General features: G+C 43.2%; 1 protein-coding gene across 1 annotated transcript in view; it reads right to left on the bottom strand.

Moving 5' to 3' along the window:
- Positions 1-13,944, bottom strand: part of LOC306787972 (organic cation/carnitine transporter 2-like) — a gene marked incomplete at both ends in the record, with an annotated part of 14,053 nt that extends 109 nt beyond the window's left edge. The window contains 10 exons of the mRNA XM_079283299.1: positions 252-387; positions 1,163-1,345; positions 1,883-2,097; positions 2,298-2,398; positions 2,619-2,745; positions 4,979-5,150; positions 5,311-5,465; positions 5,656-5,759; positions 12,510-12,692; positions 13,738-13,944. Coding sequence (XP_079139425.1) covers positions 252-387; positions 1,163-1,345; positions 1,883-2,097; positions 2,298-2,398; positions 2,619-2,745; positions 4,979-5,150; positions 5,311-5,465; positions 5,656-5,759; positions 12,510-12,692; positions 13,738-13,944 — 1,583 coding nt within the window. The remainder of the gene's footprint in view (positions 1-251; positions 388-1,162; positions 1,346-1,882; positions 2,098-2,297; positions 2,399-2,618; positions 2,746-4,978; positions 5,151-5,310; positions 5,466-5,655; positions 5,760-12,509; positions 12,693-13,737) is intronic.
- Between the last annotated feature and the right edge of the window lie 1,056 nt (positions 13,945-15,000).

Raw genomic sequence — 15,000 nt, 5'->3', positions numbered from 1 at the left:
ACTTCTGTTTTGTTGCTATTTTCTTGCCTGAACAACCAGCACCTGTTGTAGTTTAATTTTCTTCAGCCAAGGTAAATGTCTGCTATATTATATTCAATGTTCATTTATTTATTTACCAGGGACAGTGTACATTAACATTTCAGTTTCCACCTCAATGTAAATGTGCCAGAGTTATCTGGAGAGCTACTTTTGTCTGTAGTCTATATAAGTGTATTGCATACGAAGACGTGTGTATTCCGTAAAGAACCCACCTTTCTCTCTTATGCATCTGTTGAATAGTTTGAGGTAGAGGTTGTCCAAAACTCTCTGGCAGGAGGAGAGTAGCAAAGGCAGACACAACAGCCAGAGTCCCCATTACAATATAAGGCAGGTACTTAAAGTATACACCTGCACAAGGAGAAGAGAACGTTTTGGATGAACGAAATCTTTGGTCAGTGTTTTTTGCACACTGTAAATATTTACTGTATGTGAATGAATCAGTGTGTATAGCATCGAAACTAAAAATAGGTGAAATCAGATGGTTATCTGTTTGAAGCTACAACAAGGAACTTTCATTTTCTGTTGATGTTGTTGGTCCCTGTGGATAAAAGTGGTGGTGATTCCGAGCACCAGAGTCCCTTTAAAAAACCTCTTATTTTACTGCAGCAGGGTCTCACAGTCTGCTCCGCTTAGTCCTGGTTGTGGTTCTCTAGTGACTCCCTTCCTTCCAGCGGTCCCAGCAGTAGGACTTGGGTCTTGGGACCGGCGGAGCAGCAAGGTGACGCTCTGCTGCTGGCCGGATTTGGAGACGCTGCTGCTGACGGGAGCAGAGCTCTCCTCCTCCACCTGCTAGAGCTCTGACTGCAGGTCGAAGGCTGCAGTTAAGCCAAATTTGGTCACTGCCGGAGCCCCAACTGAAGTCTGAACTGATGATTTTCTGGTGAATCTGTATTGCTTCATCTTTGCATTTTGCACGGAAACTGATCCGGTGGCAATGATGACAAGCATTGAGAATAACTATGTAGAAATAGCCAATCTATGAAGGTCATGTAAAGGATTCAGTATTAATTTGAGACAGTTTCATAACCGGTTAAAAGTTCCTCACAGTAACTTCAAATGATAATTCAGGTCAAACTAATTAAATAACCACTGAGTAATTATGACAAGAGATCAGTTTCCTCACTTAGCTGTAACAAAAAAGGTGCAATGGAACTGCCAACTCTGGCAACAGCACTGCACGTCCCTGTCGCTGTGTTCCTGAGCGCTGTTGGGTAAAGCTCTGCTGTGTAGACATACATCAGGGATGTACCGGCGGTAATGACACATTTACCCAGCATCTCCAGAGCTACAGACAGTTCTGATAAACCTGAAAGGAAAGAAGAGTTTGTCTAACAAAGTCCCTGAATGATCCACTCTGCAGCAGATTAAAGGCATTTGGTTAAAGACACTTTACCCAGCTGCCATCACTTCATTCAACCATTTTCTCTGCTGCTTAGAAAACTCCAAAGCTTTCTTAACAATTCTTCAACCTGAGAAACAATCTTAAAGAGGAACTCCTTCAGTTTTACACATTAAACTCAGGTCACAGGTCTTGTGGAAAAACTACTGCCTATGAGTCTAGTAGCTCAAGAATACATTATTAGCTTCTACTAGCTTAACACAGCCAAGTGAACTGTCGGCAATGGCGTTGTGTTGTGTGTAATGTGGGCACCAGATTTTGAGAAGGAAGATAAATAAATGGAATAAAAATAGAAAAGATATCTCTGGTTGTGCTGCATTTTTATCTTCAGTCTCAATGTTATAGGAGTACAAAGCTGAATCTGTTGAATACTTGTTTATGGCCAAAAGAATTAGCTTGGAAATATAATAATACCGTGATGCACCACGTCATGCCACTGCTTACTTTCAGGCACCAGTTGAATGAAGTACAGCGACACTCCTCCAATGAGCAAAATACAAAAGACAGACAGCCGTCGTGGAACGTATCGCAGCGCCAGCCAGCTGGAAGTGTATGCTGGTACCTCTACAGCTGCTGAGAGGAAGCAGCTGATGTAGGGGTTAGCATGAAGTTGGGATGTGTTCAGGGACAGGCCAATGTATCCTGTACTTATAGTAAACCTGGGAAGAAAGAGATAGACAACAGAGAGCTTTCAATGGAAATCTGCACAGAAATAGCATTTGACACATACCATACAGTAGCAGACCAAGACCATTAGACTTAAAATTAACCAACAAAACAGAGAGAAAGAAAACTAAAGAAGGACACAACCAAGTAATATCAGTGCTGTAAATGAGCAAATGTTAAAAAATACACTCACCACACCAGGCACAGAATGAGTGTCACGTTTCTGATGTTTTTTGTCCTCAGCAGGCTGAAGACATTGTGCTGTTCCTTAGGGTGTGTCTTTGTTGCATCAGCCTGCAAGATACAAAACCTCAGTCTCACCGGCAGTTTGGCATATCATTCCACAACTTTGGTCCAGGATTAAATATCTCAACTGCTGGAAAATTTGTCATGAAATTTGGTACGTACATTGCTTCCTATGGGATGAATGGTACTAACAATGTGTCTCCTCAAGGACACACATTGTCTCCTGTCTGGTCCTACACGATTTAAGTTGGGCCAAACTTACATGTACGCTGTAATCGTCAAAGATGACCGGTGGAGCCTCGACTTTGTTCATCTTAGCAGCCTTTCTCAATGTAGTCTCAGCCTCCTCCACTCTTCCCTGAGAGAGCAACCAACGAGGAGACTCTGGGATGAACCTGCCTCAGTATTCAACAGATAAACAAAAAGGTTCAAGCTTGATCAGTGGGGCTTAAAATACAGGTGAATACAAGTTGGGATATTTCTCTTGTAAAAAAGCCAAATTATTTTTTTCATCTCATGACAAGAGCAAAATTATGACATTTATGGTATAGTATAGGGTACTGTGGTTCCATCACCCCCGGGGATAGTCAGTGGGGTTGGGTGCATTGTAAGCCGGACATTTGGCAAAAAGTAGGGGAACTTAGGGTTGTTGACCCCTTGCATCACAGACTGGCTATGGGGATGTGGAACATCAATATTCTAGCGGGGAAGGAATTCGAACTTGTGTCAAAACTTCAACCACATATAGACTGCTTCATTTCAAATCCATTGGAGTCCAATTGAGTCCATTGGAACCAAGCTCCTGGAGAGGGGCAGGATCGTCTCTTTTTCTGGAGTCACCCAGGGTGAGAGGCACCAGACGGACGTGGGGATACTCTCAGCTCGCCAAGTGCTGGTGATGTTGTAGAGGATTGCCTCGAAGAAAATGCAGGTCACTCAGGGTAAATCAGTGACTGCTGTTTGGTGCATAAGATCAGAGTACCCACCCCTTTTGGAGTCTCTGGGTGGCATCGTAGAGAGGATTCCATCCGGGAACTCTATAGTTCTTATTGATGCTTTCTTGTTGGACCTTTGTGCTCGTCATGTCCACAACAAACACCATGTTCGATCAGAGGGTGATTCATTAGTGTACTTCATACTGGGCCGTCTAGGCCAAAGATCGATGATCGACTTTGTGGTTGAATCATCAAATGTGAGGACATATATTTTGGACAATCGGTCAGCGATGTCAACTGATGGCAGGGTAGTCTGCCGGATGGACCTGGTAAACCCAAATGTGTGGATGAATTGGGACCGTCTGGCTGAGGGCTCAGTCCGCGAGGTCTTCAACTCCCACCTCCAGAAGAGTTTCTTGAGCATACCAGGGGAGGTAAGGGACACAGAAGGCTTTTGCTAGGAATGGTGGTCAGAAGGTCTTCGTGCCTGTTCTTGTGCCAACCTAAGAACCTGCTGTTGGACACCAGCGGAGAAGGACGTAAAGCTGAAGAAGGAAGCCTTTCTGGCTAGGTTGTCCCAGAGGAGTTGTTGATGGGGGGTTGATGGGAGTTTTCCCAGGTCTACATGTGTTTTGTGAACTTGGTGAGGGCTTACAACAGGTTCCCCTACGGAATCCTATGGGGAGTACTGCGGGATAATGGGGTACTGGGCCGTTGCTATAAGTCTTCCAGTACTTGACTGAGAGCTGTATTTGTGTTCTCAGCACAATGTCAAACATGTTTTTGGCAGTTGTTGGCCTCTGCCAGGGTTGTGCCATGTCAACAATTCTGTATGTGATTTTCATGGACAAGATCTCAAGGGGCAACCGGAGGGAAGAGTGTCCAGTTTTGTTCCCTCAGAATTGTGTCTATGCTGTGTGAAGATGTGATTCTGTTGGCTTCATCAGACCATGACCTTCAGCACACACTGGGATTGTTTGCAGTTGTGATTGAAGTGGTCGGGATGAGAGTCAGCATCACCAAGTCTGAGGCCATGGTTCTCTACTGGAAAATGTTGGATTGCTCCCTCTGTGTTGATCGTGAGTCACTGCCCCAAGTAAAGGAATTCAAATACCTTGGGGTCTTGTGAGGGTAAAATGGAGATTGAGAGTGAACGGTGGATTGGTTCAGCATCAATAGTGATGCAGGTGTTGTAGTGGACTGTTGAGCAAGAAGGCAAAGCTTTGAACTTACTAATTGAACTGTGTTACAACCTGTCAAGTGACTGAAAGACTAAAACTGCAGCTGAAATTAGTTTCCTCCATAGGGTGGTTGGGCTCAACTTTAGAGATAGCAAGAGGGGCTCAGATATTCGGTAGGATCTCAAAGAGCAGTTTCCCCTACGCATCAATAACAGCCAGTTGAGATGGTTCGGCCATCTGATCAGGATCCCTTCAGAGCACTTCCCTTTTGAGGTTTTCTGGGAATGTCCAACTGGTGGAAGACCATAAACATGCTGGAGGGATTATATAGCTCATCTGGCCTGGGAACCCCTAAAGATCCCCCAGAAAGTGCTGGAAAATGTTGCTGAGGTGAGGGGTATCTGGACTATCTTGCTTAGCCATCTGCTAATGCCAACCAGCCCCGGATAAGGGGAAGTAAATAGATGGATGGATAGACATGAACACATTTTCTCCTCCTGAGTACAACCTACCACCAGAGCGGGATGTAGAGCAGGCCAGGCAGAGAGATAGCCAACAGGAGAGATTTCCAATCCCTCAAAAAGTAAGCAAAAAGAGGCAGCATCATGTAGCCAATGGCATAACCCAGACACACACCCAGTGAGGAGAACAGGACCCGTACATGTCCAGTCAAGATCTCATTGCCTGAAAGAGAGCGAAATGCATGACAAAAGGGAGGGGAAAATAAGTTAAGTTATTAGTAACAGGTGAAACAACTTGCACAGTACACACAATATATGTGTCAACATCACTGACGATAGAAGAGTATTATTTGTTGTTGTAAAGCACGAAATATTCACATTACCCAGAACAAAAGCAGATGCATAGTTGGAGATCTGTCCCAAACCACTGATAAAGAAGAGGATGACGAACACCATCCATGAAGGTGAAAACATTTGAACGAAAATAAAAATTGTCTGAACTGCCATGGTGGAGAAAAAAACAGGCTTTCTTCCAAACCTAGAATGAGAAATCAAACAATGAAATATAATTTTTTTTTTTTGTTTACAGTGAAAGATTCAATGTTTTTTTTCAGTATACTGTGTTTTTCGTTTGGCAAAAGTTAAGCAAGGACATTTTCAGGAAGAATGAAAATATTTTAAGAATATGGTGTGTATATAATTTCATTATGAGATGGTATTTTCAGTACCTGTCTGAGAGCTGTCCTGAGAAGAAGGCTCCAACTAAAATTCCCAGGAAGTAAATTGTTGAGGTGAACGGCTGCTTCCACTGGGATCGGCACACCAGGTCAAACTGGAGTATCCATGCATGAACAAAGAAAAATAAGCTAGATCCATTTGTGAATAGAAAAATCAATCAAATATTTCCTTCTTAAGTAAATGTTGTGAGGATTTATGTCTAACTCTGCTGTATTTCCCTCAGTAGTGTCCTCCTACGAGTCCCGCCCAATGCCACGCCTCTCTCCGTGGGCACAGCTGTGCCTCATCGCCTGTGATCACCTCCAGCTGACATAAATACTCCTGTCACTCTCAACTGTAAATAAAAATATATTCATTCAATGTTAAATAATATGAGCTATACTTGTAAGCTTATATTGCGGAGTTGTGAGGTCACTGTAAGTAGGTCAAAAACTTTAAGCAGGGCATTCCGTCGCCTGTTCGCACGATAGAAACAGATACAGTGGCCCTGAAAGAAACACTTGCTTAAACCACCAGATTAGGGCAGAAACTGCCATCTTAGAGTAGGAGAAGAGTTCTCTTTATCTATTCACACAGAGTGTAGAGGAAAATCAACATTAGAACTGAACTGAACTGAACTGAAAAACAAGTTACGTAATGTGTTATTCTCTGTTAGTCTTTGGGAGATGATTCTCTAGGACAGATAAAGAGTGACCAAAACAACCCCTTACATGGAGTTGTTTTCTGTGAGAACAAATAGAAACCACCCAGATTAGAAGTCCAGATGTGTCCTGTATTGATTGAACAGACAGGTTTGACACAGGTCAAACAGACCTGTGTCAAGCAGGTCTGACACGGCTAAAAAGGCGTACATGTAAACTATAAAAATGTTCCTCGGACAGTCAGATTGTGAATCTGTTTCTATATGCCACGTCGTATGTTCGAATGTGCAATAAACAAATTCCCGCTGGATTGCAAACTCCGATTCGTCCTGTCTCCATCCTCATTTACGCTTCTACATAATTGGCTCAAAATAATGTGCGCAAAAGCATAAAAACACCTGTGGGACACATCCCTGTCCCAGAAGGGCCATTTAAACACTTAGTCATAGACTATGTGGACATGATAAAATCAGCATATGGAAAGAGATATATGCTAGTGGTAATTGACCGATTCAGTCGCTGGGTGGAAGCAACTCCATCAAAGAACCTAGGAGCTGACACAGTTATTAAATTTCTGACTAAGGAAGTCATACCAAGATTTGGCATACCATCAGAAATAAGTTCAGATAATGGTTCAGCATTTGTGCAGAAAGTAGCCAAGGGGATTTTACAACAGTTGATAATCAAACAGAGATTGGGCGCCGTGTATCATCCACAAAGCCAAGGGTTAGTGGAACGGATTAACGGAACGCTAAAGGCAAAGTTGAATAAGATCTGTGCTAGTACTACGCTAAACTGGGTAGATGCATTGCCACTTGCGCTAATGAGCTATCGCATGCAAACTCACAGAAGCACGCACTTAACGCCGCATGAAATGCTAACAGGCAGACCTATGCCAGCACCTCAACTGAGGGGGCCCTACAAGGGGCCCCCACTTGAGCAACTGCAAATAGAGTTAAAGGACTATATGAAGCAACTAACTGCCATACATAGATCCATCTATTTACAGGAGAAAGGAAAGGAGCCGGGGGCCGACCAGAAACCAGAGAAACCAGTGGTTCCAGGGGACCACGTGTACATTAAAGTCTTCAGACGAAAGTGGCACGAGCCAAGACGAGAAGGTCCCTACAAAGTGGTGCGAGCGACGCCAACAGCTGTCCAGGTCGAGGGAAGTACAACGTGGTATCACCTGAGTCATTGCACGAAAGTCCAAGACAAAAATAAGGACGGTGTAAAGTCAGAAGAAAATGACAAACAAGGTGAGCCTGGAACAAATGTTGACACTAATCAGCTTTCTGATATGGATGCTGTCGGGAAGCATGGGACAGGAGACGCTGACGATGGAGAAACCTGCGATGACGTCAAAGAGCATGCAGGACAGCGGCCAAATGATGACTCAGCCATCCTGGAAGAGAGCCAGATACCATGAATCAGTTGAGTACGATGCAACCACATATATACCATCCCATGTTAGACCGAGACCTATGCCAGCATTGTCATTAAAGCTCAAACCAGCACATCAAGTGTTTAGACAGTTGAATGCTAAAAAACGTAGAAAGAGACAACTTCACCCCATGTGGGAATGGGAAGAGGTGATAGAAGACCAAAATGTAACTGCCAAATTGACAAATAAGGAAACGAACGGTACAACTCCATCTGCTAAAATAACCAAAACCAATCCAACAGTTATACCATTGATGAACCCTATCGACAATAATGATAACAGTACAGTTACCCCCAAGCCAGTTAAGTCTGAGAATGAGATAATCACTACAACTTTAAGAGTTAATGTGAGCAGCGGTACAACCGCTGTTACAACTACTCCAAAACCATGGCCAATCAAAGTTACAAGCACTCCTGTGCCTGTGACAGTGCCAAGTGAGGTTAGCACAGAACCAAGCCATTCGTTAGTAACAACAACGGGAAAACAAGTAGACACGATGAACACGACAGTAATTCCTAATGTAGTAACGAACTCAACTACCGTTCCAACAGTAAAGAAAGCCGAAGGAGCTACAAAAATAGGTAAAAACATGAGTTATGATTATGATAATTATGACAGTCATGACCCAGAGGAGGGATGGAACAGAACAGTAGATGAGGTAGAAGACTCAGGCAGACAATTCAAGCCAATGCAGAGAAGTTTTAAAATAACAGAAGATGAAGACTGGGAGCATGCTAATCAGAATGGGTGGTATAGATGGGCATGGTACTCAGTAAAAGAGATGATCTCGATTGAATGCATAATGTGCTCAGAAGCTCCAACAACATTGCCTATAGTAGTCGCAGAAAAACATACTTTCAAAGAGTGCGCAAAGACACAACAGCATGAATGCAGAGAAGGAAGATTCATCCCCAGAGAAGGGTTGGCTTCAATCTTCAGACTTCCTATGTGTGGTGTTCAATGTAGACTCTTGTATGGATCCCAAAAGAAGCACAACTACTTAGATCTGTATCCTGCATATCAGCTACGAAATGCATGTGCAGAATTTATGATTTCCACAACACAGAATGAGCCTCCCACTAATTATAAAGTAGATCAATTACAAGAATATGAATGTTTTGCCAGTGGTGGATTTGCATCAAACGAAAGAAGGGTTGACTTAGGTAATACTACCGTGTACTGTAAGGTAACTTGGGTGGTGTCCTGGTTCCCACAGGCTAATATGACTTCTTTGTTCATCAGGAGACCAGTATGGTATGAAAACCCAATATCACTTGACCAAAATTGTGATAACATAACTATGACCATTCCCACTCTTCATTTGTTGAGTGAACAAACAACAGGAATAGCCGACAGCTATTGGATGTGTGGTGAAAATGTTCTACTAAATATTCTGCCGCCCAGATGGGTAGGGCTGTGCGCGTTAGTTCGAATGAGATTACCGGTAGTGGTAATATATAACGGGGCAGGGGAAACAATTAAAATGATGGAAGTGCCCGACGAGAAGCGTAGGTATAAGAGACAAGCCACACTGGACCAAAGTATCCAGTTAGACGCTATAGGACAGCCTAAAGGGATTCCAAAGGAATTTAAAGCACAGGATGAGATTAAGGCAGGATTTGAATCTATATTACCCTGGATTACTATCAACAAAAATGTTAACTGGATCAATTATATCTACTACAATCAGCAGAGGTATCTGAATTACAGTAATGAGGCCTTTAAGGGGTTGGGTGAGCAGCTACACCAGACCAGTACAATGGCATGGCAAAACAGACAAGCATTAGATTGGATTCTAGCTGAAAAAGGTGGGGTATGTCAAATGTTTGGGAAACAGTGTTGTACATTCATTCCCAATAACACTGCACCTGATGGGACATTTGCTGTTGCAATGGGGAAAATTCGGGGTTTGAGACAGGAAGTTAAGGACAACGCTGGCAAGGGGGGGTGGTCATGGGATTGGTTAGACCAAATTTGGGGACAATGGGGGTCTGTGTTGGTAAAAGCAGGAATTGGCGCACTAATAGTTTTAATTGTGGCTTTTCTATTGGCATGTTGCATCGTACCCATCCTGAGGAGACAGTGCCAGAGGAGCATGGACAAACAGATGGGTGTCATGGCAAATCTCCAACTGGCTCAGATGATGAACATGATGACGATGGAGCGAGGGACAAAGGCCCAGTTAGCTCAAATGGTGGTTGGACGACCGGACCTGTTTCCGGACCTGTTTCCCATTCCGGACTATATGAAGGAAACAGGACTTGGGGGCAACTCACCATAAGAACGAGAGCCCGAACTTTGTTGAAAGTACACACGTCCAAAAAACACCACGTCACATGTTTTATCATCTGTCCAAACTATTTCACTATAAATTTGAATGTATTGTAATCAGATATTTCTACATTCACGTATATTCATAGTCATGATTCATATAATCAGTGCACAAGTATTATAGCATATAGGTTTATCACAGACGTTGCATCTAATGAATACTGAAACATTGTTCAATATTTTACAGAAATTAAATGTGTGATGTATCTGTTAATACATGTTTGTAAGCAAGAACAGATTCACTTCATACCAAAAAGGTGGTCGCTTGGCGGGAAAGGACCATAAGGGAGTTTTTCCTGCAATGCAATCTGTGGGTTTTTTCGCCCTTATATGAAAGTGAATCCGAGCATTGAATGATGTTATTTGAAGTATCTTACGAACTCAAATGTTCTGTATTGTATTGTTACTGTATTGGTATATAATCAATCACATATAATTTACATAAATCACTTGTGTTGTTGCAATGCAGTCAGGGATCAAAATTTTAGGTTCCAGTTTCGCCAATTGACAAAAGTTATAAAAAGTTAGGATGAGGGTTAAGAAACCCTCACAGGAGGGATGTGTAGAGGAAAATCAACATTAGAACTGAACTGAACTGAACTGAAAAACAAGTTACGTAATGTGTTATTCTCTGTTAGTCTTTGGGAGATGATTCTCTAGGACAGATAAAGAGTGACCAAAACAACCCCTTACATGGAGTTGTTTTCTGTGAGAACAAATAGAAACCACCCAGATTAGAAGTCCAGATGTGTCCTGTATTGATTGAACAGACAGGTTTGACACAGGTCAAACAGACCTGTGTCAAGCAGGTCTGACACGGCTAAAAAGGCGTACATGTAAACTATAAAAATGTTCCTCGGACAGTCAGATTGTGAATCTGTTTCTATATGCCACGTCGTATGTTCGAATGTGCAATAAACAAATTCCCGCTGGATTGCAAACTCCGATTCGTCCTGTCTCCATCCTCATTTACGCTTCTACAAGAGACTTCGAAATAGCTTAGAACTGCACCCTTTTCCGGCACCTTAAGTGTTAACAATATGCAGACAAACTGACGTTCCAGAGAAGGCGGTCCCGGAACTGAGCCAGTGTGGGTGAAGTTGCCCAGAGCTCCATCAGGTCATCTGAACGCTAAAAAACAGATCCACCCCCTACTTTGTATTCAACCAATAGGCTTCCATCAGAAGAACCTTTAACACACATGCGCACTCTGTCTAAGCGCCTTTTAGCTTTTCATTCGCTCCTACAGAGTGAACTTTTCTAGGTCCGTGCACGTTTAACTGCTGGACATAATACTTCCGTTACAAATAAACCTTATTGCTTGAATTGAGCTAAACGCCTCGACCTAAGTCTGTTCACCTGAGTTGTCTCCTCAACATGAGTTTTATTCTCAACACAACCCAGTTGTCAGTCCGTCCGTTTACCTACCTGGTATTCCGACCCGTGAGTAGCCCGTTTGTTTACTCTCTGAAGATCCGTTACTAACGATCTGCTTTGTTTTTTCAACTGGCCTGCCGTCCTGTGTCGAGCCTCGGGTGTCACACAGACGATCCACCCTGCCTGTCAGCCGCGGACACGGACCTGCCACCTGCCGGCTAGGATCCGTGCGGAGCGCGAGGACGTGCCTCCGTATTTGACGTTTGACAGTTTTCCTGTCTGCTTCGTCTGCCGCTGTGTAGGATTAGCCACTTTCCGGCGTGGAGACGCCTCCTATTGACTTTGGCCAGTACCTGTCTTTTCCCTTGACTGAGAGAAATAAACTACCTTGGTTTTGAAATAGAACTCTGCTGTCTGAGTCTGTATTTGGGTCTGTGAAACACCCCACGGCATAACAAATGTACAGTGTATGTATTGTAGGAAATTTGAGTTTAGAAGTGTGTTTTAAGAAATCATAATTAGAAGTATTTTGGAATACATAATTAGAAGATTCATAATTGTAGAAGTGTTTTAGAATTTGGAGCACCTTTATATCTATGTTTGTGAAACTTGAATGTATGAAGAATAGGGAAAGCAAGATTTCTAGACAGGCATTTACAGATCACACCCGTGCGAGGGTCCTGCGAGGAGGAGGAGCCAGCTGGATTTAGCCAATAGGAACTACGGACATTATGGGATGTTTTTTGAACTATGTAAGGCGGGGAAGAAAGAACTTCCGGCCTCTTGCTCCTGTTCCACTGTGTGTGTGGTAACGTTTTCGGGGCGAGCGGGTCATATTCTATGTAACTGTAAATAATGTACTTCACTATGCAACTGTTTCAGCATCAGAAGTATTAAATGCTTTTGTTCATAATTGAAACCGGCTGACTCTTTGGAAAGGCTGGTCTCCCACAGTTTAAGAGGCTCTCGAACTCCACAGTATTCCATTCATGTTTAATGTTTTATTATAGTTGAGTTACTGAACTGTAGCGTAATATTCAGTAGGACTCACCTCAGAGACGATGGTGGACTGGTAGATGTCTCTGCTGTAGCTCCACCCGTCCACACATCCCTCCTGCTCCAGGTCCGTGATGTTGACGTCCCTCCCAGGAATGAATCCCTGAGCAGAGAGATTTCTGACCACATCCAGCCTGAACCTGCTGCATCTGCTCAGCTGCTGTTTCCCATTCACCACCTCACAGTCACAATGACACAAACGTCGTTAGTGTCATTAGTAACATTTCACATAAAACCCTGAACTGTAGCCGGACCGCTTTATAAGACTTCTTAAACTTTATACAGCAGCTGCAGAAAAATACATCAACTTCAAAGCTATACATTTTTTGCATGTTTTATGAAAAGGTTCATCATCAAATATTGATCTATTAGATAAGCAGCTGTAAATAAAATATATTCATTCACTGTTAAATAATATGCGCTATACTTGTAAAGCTTATATTGCGGAGTTGTGAGGTCACTGTAAGTAGGTCAAAAAACTCAGAATAGGGCATTCCGTCGCCCGTTCACACGATAGAAACAGATACAGTGGCCCTGAAAGAAACACTTGCTTAAACCACCAGATTAGGGCGGAAACTGCCATCTTAGAGTAGGAGAAGAGCTCTTTTTATCTATTCACACAGAGACTTCGAAATAGTTTAGAACTGCACCCTTTTTCAGCACCTTAAGTATTAACAATATGCTGTACATCAACATTTCACACACACTGACGTTCCAGAGAAGGTGGGTTCCGGACGTGAGCCATTGTGGGTGACGTTGCACAGTGCTCCATCAGGCCATTTGAATGCTAGAAACACATCCGCCTCCTACTTTGAATTTGACCAATGGCTCCACAAGGACAACCAGAAAGGACACGCCTGCGCACTCTGTATAAGCGCTCTTAGGTTTCACTTTTGCACCTTTTTCCTTTTTGCTAGGGTCCGTGCACGTTTAACTGCTGGACATAATACTTCTGTCACAAATAAATGTTATTGCTTGAATTGAGCTAAACGCCTCGATCTCAGTCTGTTCACTCGATCTTCATTCACAACACAGCCTAAAAATAGCACAGCAAATACAAAATATGTGTTTTTAGCAAAATTGTATAAAATACTTTGAAGTGAGACTTTTGTTTTTCGGCCTGTCTCGCTTTTGGAATTGTTGAATCGGTGTAACTTAAAGCAAAACTGCTACACTTAGCCTAACCCTTTTTTTACAAGGAGTTGTGATCAAAAACAAATTACCTCTATCGGGATGATTGCACGAAGCCAATCTTGGGTCAGGTTGACGTCAGGAACCAGGCAGTGGTGGCTGGGAGTGTCAGCCAAGAAGACAATAGAAAGAGCACCGAATCCATTGGGCAAGATGCTGGCAGTGAGCAGGAAGAAGACAACCTGCTGGAAACATCCCCACTGACCCAGAAAAGCTACAGAGTCATCATAATCCTTCATGGCCTCAGAATCCTAACCGTCCCCTCCACTCTGTTTATTGTGTATACCGGTACTTGTTTTTCTACTGCACCGGAAAACAAGAGAGTAGTTTCCCCTCCCCTCAACTGCTGTGCAAGCCACGCCTGTTAGGGGGGTCTCCGAGACAAACTGGCACAGGACAAGGAGGAAACACAGACTAAATACACAGGGGAACGAGGCCCAGGTGGAAGCAATGAGGGCGGGGCTTGTAATCACCCAGGAGGACGGCACACGAGGGAGGGGGGGTGTCTGAAACGAGAGACAAGGTGAGTGATAGACAACACAACAGGAACAGACTGTGGCAACAAACACTACCCAGAAGGTCAAGGCATAACAACGCCTTGTAGGAAACTTGAAAAAAATATGCATGCTAAAGAAAACGTTTAACAGGTTTCTCAAGTCTTTGCACCAAGGACTGCCAGCCATAGATGTCAGGGATACAAACATGGAGGCTATAAAGAGTAAACGAATCACCCGTACGCTTGCTGTTATAGAAACATATGTTTGCCAAAAGAAAAAGCTGCAGTGTCAAAGTTCTCAAAGCTAAATTGCTCTTCGTTTTTTTTTCTCTTCAGGTTAAACATTACAAAGACAGTAAAACATTTAATGGGTTCGGGTTAGGCACAGTGGCGGCCGGCCAATAGAGGGCCACGGGGCCTGGCCCCACCCACCTTGAGCCACAAAAAAATGTAATAAAAAATTATAATATTATTAATAAAAATAAAAATAAAATTAATAAATTATACAAATTGTCAATATTTGTGTTTTTGAGCTATGTAATATACCCAGTAATATTTGTAAAATAGGATATCTGCGCAAAATAAATGCTTTTCCCTGCTTTTCCTCTCCGCTGGTGCACCTCTCAGCTGTCCCCGTGCACGTCTCTACTGCACGTGCACGTGCTGGGGCCAGATCGATTTGGCCCAAGGAAGACGGGTCTAATAAGCAGCTTAGCCAATCACTGATTAAAGAAATAAATGAGTGACTTACAATTTAGCCAATCAGCGCCCTAAAAAAGACTTCCGGGAGGGTCTGGTC

Source organism: Melanostigma gelatinosum (assembly GCF_949748355.1).
Source record: "Melanostigma gelatinosum genome assembly, chromosome: 14".
In the NCBI taxonomy this organism is placed as follows: Eukaryota; Metazoa; Chordata; class Actinopteri; order Perciformes; family Zoarcidae; genus Melanostigma; species Melanostigma gelatinosum.
This window is presented reverse-complemented; position numbering and strand designations above follow the sequence as displayed.